Source organism: Typha angustifolia, chromosome 9, assembly GCF_048772165.1.
Source record: "Typha angustifolia cultivar Huaian chromosome 9, ASM4877216v1, whole genome shotgun sequence".
NCBI classification, from domain to species: Eukaryota; Viridiplantae; Streptophyta; class Magnoliopsida; order Poales; family Typhaceae; genus Typha; species Typha angustifolia.
Genome location: NC_133247.1, coordinates 2,872,715 through 2,879,451, shown reverse-complemented (window position 1 = coordinate 2,879,451; position 6,737 = coordinate 2,872,715). Strand labels below are relative to the sequence as shown.

Sequence of the window (6,737 nt, the reverse complement as noted above, 5' to 3'; positions counted from 1 at the left end):
TTACCTATTTTACTATCTTATTTAGCTTGATGACTTTTATCTAAATCGTTAGCTTAGATAAATGATGAGTATAATTGAACCGATCGAAACGTACAATTATTGATTGAGGTGTACGATGCGTCCAATTTACCCCCGCATTGCGTCTTTTAATCGTCATGACAGTCAACGAGTGGAGAAGACAAGCACCGGATATCTCCAGTCATTCACTGGACAAGATCCAGACGTAAAATTATACCTTTCTCTCATCCAATCTCGCTACCACGCCAACTAATCGCTGTCTGTTGTTCCACTCCAACCATCCCACGTCCCAAATCTCCATCCTGCCACTCGACCCCCAACCGATACCACCACCACTCTCCCAGATCCGCTATCCAGCCCAAATGGCAGACGCCCCTCCGACCATCCACCACCACCACCACCACGGCACCACGATCCTAAACCAGATCGCGGTCGACTACTGCCCCGAAGCCTGCATCCATCACCCCTCGGCCGCCGAGATACACGTCGCCTTCGACCACCGAGGCGGTGCGCGGTGGCGCTCCACCACCCGCTTCCGGTACGGCACCTTCGGCGCCCGGATCCGGTGCCCGGGGGGCAACACGAGCGGCCTCAACTACAACATCTACCTCTCCTCCCTCGAGGGCGACAAGTCCCAGGACGAGATTGACTTCGAGTTCCTCGGTAAGGACAACACATCGGTCCAGACTAACTTCTACACCGTCGGATCCGGCTGCCGGGAGCAGATCCACCAGTTGGGCTTCGACGCCTCGGAGGACTTCCACGAGTACCTCATCAAGTGGGGACCGGAATTAATTGAGTGGGTCGTGGACGGGGAGGTGGTGCGTAGGGAGGAGAGGAAGGAAGGGGAGCCATGGCCGGAGAAGCCCATGTTCTTGTATGCTTCAGTCTGGGATGCGAGTTATATTGACAAGGGGAGGTGGACAGGGGAGTACGTTGGGTCTGATGCTCCCTATGTTTGCAAGTATAAGGACGTTAGGGTTCCGATCGAGAATGTTGTGATCGAAGAAGAAGGAGAAGAAGAGAAGAAATAATTTGAGATGTTTTAAGATTCCTTGAGGAATGGGGTTTGTCTCAAAATTTAATCTTTTTCGCTATTTTGTCATTTAGGTATTTGGTGTCAGTCTTTCGACTTGATCTTGTGGTTCTTGGTGTTATGGTTGAACAGAGGTGGTTCGAGATAATTGAACTCGAACCTCATTTGTGTGAGAAAGGTGAACTTTTCCAGTGGTTTGAGTATTGGTTCTTAGTTTATTTATAGTCGATGTATCCTACTTTTTAGAATTGGAACGAGGTTTAATTTGAACTGCATTTGTGCGCGTGTGTTTCAGAGAAAGCTCGCGAGATTAATTCATTTGACAACAAGAGATTTTTTACATACACAGAAGAGAGAGAAACGATGTATCTTGTCTATTATTCTTGGTTGTTGTTTGCTATGATTTGATTACAATCTTTAACATTAGGTGGTGCTTTCGAAGAGGAATGATGGAAGCTAGACGAATGAATGGGACCTGAAATAGTTATAGCCACTGATATGGGTGCATTATAAGCAAAGCATATAATGTACTAATTTGCGTCAGCGAGATGTGCTTTGGACACCATTCATGGCAATAATGCAACCCACTGATTCATGCTTATAGTTTGACAACATGTACTACCATGGGACCACATCCGAGGTGAATTAGATGGCCCGTGTCTTTTAAATGTAGAATAGCGACGGAGATGCAGACTAAATTAAAGATCTTTGTGCGTATCTTATATGGGTTGATATCTTGCTTTCACGGTTATATTTGCTATTGTAGCCAAACGTGCGGACTTATGTAAAAAAAAAAAATTAATTCTACTTTTTCATTCTTCTTATGTATTGTACTAAGTCTTAGATATAATGATATTATATATCTATCTACGTATGTTGATCTCAACTCTCGCTGCATATTACCGTCGGCAATGTTTCTTATAGTAGTAGTAGAAAGGGTTATGTATAATCATTGTGATCGTAACTATCTCCATGATTTCAATGAAACTATTTATTTGTTCACTGTTGGGTTGGACCAGATGTGAGATGTCGGCTTTCATTGTCCTGAGCCTTTGCATCTGAGTTCCAAAATTTGAGCAAAAAATAAACTGTTGAAGCTAGAAGCAGTGCTCAATGGGACCATAGAATCATCATAGTGATGCTTGCTAAAATGCTAAGATTCTCTCTCTAGAACATCCGGAAATAATTGAACCCATAAGTTAAAGATCTTCTAGTGAACAGCAAGTCATCGTGTGGGCATAAATACGTTATGCGTTCGCTTTTCTTATCATTCCCACTACTGCTTATCATAGGCGATTGATCAAGATCACATGGGTAGATAGCCAGCCCTTGGAGTTATTTTTATGTGGAAGAGAATTTGTTTCAGAATTATAAATGCTATTGATCAATAATAGCCACTGAGTTGAATCCACGAGGCCCTCAAGAGTACTATTCTCTTTCTTGATGTTAAGTGACCCAATTGATACGACGTCCACGTATCTATCTGAGAGTCAATACGCTTTGCCTCCCCTTATTTTGGTGGGAAATAAAATGTCCATTTATGTAGGAAAGATGGCTTCTTCCTGTGCTTCGACATCACTCGCTATAGAATCTCCTGTTCATGAATCACATGGAATTTGCAAGTGAAAGCTAAGATTCTTGTTTGGGAGTGCAGGATGTAGACTAATTAGAAGATCAAATTTAGCATATGATTCACAGCCAGCATACAAATTCCTTTATATACCGGACTACAACTACGACTTGTTATTCTCAGATCGTAACTTTTTATTGACTAATTACATGCAGACTACTCGAGGCTTTATTCATATTCATATATAAATTTATTTCAAACATATTTTTCGTTAGTTGTCCGCAGGAAGGAAGGAAGGAAGAGAGAAGGTGGATGCTTCTCTATTAGATGGTTTTAGAGAGAGGACTAGCTTAGCTATCAATGAAAGGAACAGAGAAATATGTAATAGAAAAATGTAAAGGAATTAGGTGGGGGCGATTGGAGTGGGTCGTACCTAACGCTCTCCCACGCGGTTGAGATTTACTAAAAAACCAACCGAAGTTTGTGTGATCTAAATCTAATGACGTAAGGGTAGTAGATACTCTTTTGATTAACAATATTTGATTCATTAATTTGAGACGACCTACTTATTTTTCCGCGTTCTTGCCTGCAGACCATGTGCTCTTGTTAGATTCCATAAACCGATTGGTAGTTAATTTGTTGTTCGAGTAGAATTAACTCTCCAGTACAACTTTCACTTTGTGATATATGTTGAAAATTAGTTGGAAATTTAAAAAAAAATTGTACGAACATGTTAAATTTACTGTCATTTTAATTTTGTGAGCCGGAGTTCTGACGAGAATAACCTAAAGTTTCAAAAGTTACGGTATTCGAAAAACGTTCGAACGAGTTTCCAATAGTGCACTGGCCTTAAAAAGCGTTCACTCGTTCAAACAGTTTGCATAACGTGTTTGCAGCAGTCCACAAATGTTCGAACGTTGTCCATTCGTTTAAACTACCCATGATTTTCTTCTTCTTCCGATCATCTCTATAGATACCTAATTGAGGTTTTAGAGGAGTTTGAAAAATTCTTTGTACTTGGATTCAAATAGTGAAATTAATATTGTATCGTCTGTGGACGTAGGCATATTGCTAATAGATATAAGCACATCGTTGATCATGTAAAATCTCGTCTCTCTTTCTTTTCTCTGTGATTACTTGCATTTGGAGTTATTTATTCATGATTAGATTAATTTCTAGATTTCTCTATTCTTGATATCATATTTGTAATTTTCCTTATTTTTATTGCATTTGTTCATTACTATTCTATTGTGATTGTTAGTGTTTGATTGAGGATTCACTTCTGTCGTCCTATTTCGCATAACAAATTGGTAGACGTTAGAATAGCCGAGAGTTTGGAAGGTCACAGTGTTCGGGTGTGTTACCACCGACGTTCAAATGTGTTACCACTAGTGCTCAAATGCCATCCATCGATTCGAATAGTTCTGCAAGGAGTTTTTGTAACGGTGCACGAGCATTCAAATACCGTCCATCCGTTTGAACGGCCTTCAGTCTCAAGTCAGCCGTATAAATAAATAAATTAGTTTTAGGGTTTGTGGTGGTGAGACTTTTGCATGAGGAGAGGCCCTATGAGAGAGCACTCTTCACTTCCGCCGTCCTATTTCACATAACAAATCGGTAGATGTTAGAATAGCCGAAAGTTTGGAAGGTCACAGTGTTCGGATGTGTTACCACTAGTGTTCAAATGCCATCCAAGTTATTATTCTTCATTTGATTGACTATTAGAAAATCTCTACATCTACCATTTTAATTGTGAATTTCACTTAATATTAGTATTAACTTTGCTAATATTTAATTTATCATAATCTCTTATTATCCTGTTGAATTTGGTTGTGGGCGTTTGGAAATCGGCTGCCCATCACCCTTTCCGATCGCTACCATAACAAATTGGTATCAGAAGAGACTACTTAATCTCCCACTTTATCGCTGCTGGAGCTTAATTTAGTCATTAGAATAGTGTTTACTTGCACATGATCAAATAGTGCGGTTTAAGTAGACCCCAATCCCATTGTAATCAACTACCAAGATCAATAATTGCGAATGAAAGATTCTCTCATCTCCATGAGATCCGATTCCAGATTCCTGCTCGATCTAATTAAGAAAAATTGATCGAGGAAAAAGAAAAGAAGGATGGAATCTTGGCTACAGAACAGCTTAACAAGTTTCATTAACCAATATAATTTTACAGCGATACATATGGAAATAGAGATAACTCGGCATTATTTTGTACAAAAACGAGAAGCTAACCCGGAAAGAAGTAGTAGTAGTAGCAGTACTAGTATCATTGCAGGTCGTAGATATTACGATCGCCGGCGTAGCATCCTAAGATCCTAACGAAGACGGAGAAGCTCGAGATCTCATCAATGGCGTCTTTCACATTTAGTTCATCCACGGAGCCTTCGAAATCGACATATAAGACATGGGGAAACGCCCTTAAGGATCCCCTCCCGCGGACATCGAGGATCATCACCGGCGCCTCGCCCTCGTTGGAGGAGTTGATGACCTCGAGCTTGGTGAGGTTGACGTTGCGGGAGGAGAAGGCAGAGAGGACCTTGAGGAGGACCATCATGGAGCCGCCGCGGTGGGCGATGACCATGCTGGTCTTGGGGTTGTGGAGAGGTGGGGAGGAGGAAGGCGGAGGGGATTTAGAGAGCATGAGGAAGCGGGTGACGTTCCAGGACTCGTCCTGGAGGCCATGGGCGAGTACATCGAGACCGTAGAGGAGGGCGGCGCGGGGGCTGGCGATGGCGGCGGTGTCGAGGAGGCTTTGGGAGCGGAGCATCTCGACGGCGCCGGCGGTGTCCTCGACGGGCTCGCGGTGGAGGCCGAGCTGGGAGAGGGCGCGGCCGCAGTGGGCGAGGGCCATGGGGTGGCTGATCACGCGGCGGAGCTCGGCGGGGCGGACGCCGGGCATGGCGAGGAGGCAGTAGTGGACGAAGAGGTTGATCTCTTGAACTATACGGAGGTCGTGGCGGAGGAGGAGATCGTAGTTGCGGAGGGCGGTGCCTTCCATGGTGCTCTCCACCGGGAGGATGGCGCGGTCGGCGAGGCCACGCTCAACGGCAGAGATGGCGTCGGAGAAGGCGCGGCAGGGGAGGGTGGAGCAGTCGGGGCAGGCCGTCTTGGCGGCGAATTCGCTGTAGGCGCCCGGGGAGCCCTGGAAGGCGACGCGGAGGGGTTGGGAGTCGTTGATCTTGATCTGGCCGGGGGAGGGGGATCCGTTGATCTTGATCTGGCTGGGGTACCCGTTGATCTTGATCTGGCCGGAAGACCCGTTGATCTTGGAGGCGAAGACAATGACCGAGGAGGGGGAGGAGGGAGAGGGGCTGCTCCGTGGATTCTTGGTCGGGGAGAGAGGTGTGGGGAGGCGGAGAGAAGGAGAGCAAGCCATGGTGGTGGTGAGATTTGGGGGGAATTGGGGGAGGGGGGCGAGAAGATGAAGGGTTTGGTAATGGAAATTGCAAAGTGGTTGTGGGCGAGGGACTTCTTCGACTTTTATAAAGACAAAAGAAAAAAAAAGAAGTTTGGTTTGGGAATGATATGACCGAACTGCCCCTGCATGTTTTAAAAAGGCACTCATTGGTTAGGTAAGAAGTGAAGGTGAAGGTGAAGGTGAAATTGGACCAGGAAGCGACAATTTAGGCAGCGGCTGATAAGCTATGTAAAGAAGCAGTGCCCGGTTATTGATACGGAGGCGGAGCGACGGAGCGGCAAATATATACGGATTCTCCGACTCGGCGACCGGAAGACCTTCTTCCCTCAACCGTAAGAATTTTTTTTTTCATTTTTTTTTAAAACGCGGCAAATATAAGTGGCTGCAATTTTCTTTCATTTTATTTTTAAAAAGGACCAATGTATTAATCGGCTTCTCCAATTACAGTAAGTGCCACCGACATCCGCAGCCCAAAGAGATATAAGCTAAGGGAAAAAAAATCCTCTCAAGTATAATTGAGAGCTATATTTATACCGTAATTTACGAGCCAATCAGTCGACTTATTAGCCTTGAAGTAGATATGGTGCAAAAATAAAAAAGAAATAACATATAAAATATGCAAGCAGTCATCAATGATAGCAGCAGATGTCTAACAACAAGTAGTGAGTCGATTTTGATAA

At 44.1% G+C, this 6,737-nt stretch overlaps 2 protein-coding genes across 2 annotated transcripts; one reads left to right on the top strand and one right to left on the bottom strand.

Annotated features, from left to right (window-relative positions):
* The first annotated feature begins 227 nt into the window (after positions 1–227).
* LOC140767119 (probable xyloglucan endotransglucosylase/hydrolase protein 32) lies at positions 228–1,329 on the top strand. The gene has a single exon (XM_073106912.1). It carries the CDS (start codon positions 381–383, stop codon positions 1,050–1,052), a length of 672 nt encoding a protein of 223 aa, XP_072963013.1. The 5' UTR covers positions 228–380; the 3' UTR covers positions 1,053–1,329.
* Positions 1,330–4,762: 3,433 nt separating this feature from the next.
* LOC140767712 (arogenate dehydratase 1-like) lies at positions 4,763–6,032 on the bottom strand. The gene has a single exon (XM_073107717.1). It carries the CDS (start codon positions 6,013–6,015, stop codon positions 4,906–4,908), a length of 1,110 nt encoding a protein of 369 aa, XP_072963818.1. The 5' UTR covers positions 6,016–6,032; the 3' UTR covers positions 4,763–4,905.
* Between the last annotated feature and the right edge of the window lie 705 nt (positions 6,033–6,737).

Coding starts and splice junctions, on each gene's coding strand:
- LOC140767119 (XM_073106912.1), top strand. CDS start 381: ATGGCAGACGCCCCTCCGACCATCCACCACCACCACCACCACGGCACC.
- LOC140767712 (XM_073107717.1), bottom strand. CDS start 6,015: ATGGCTTGCTCTCCTTCTCTCCGCCTCCCCACACCTCTCTCCCCGACC.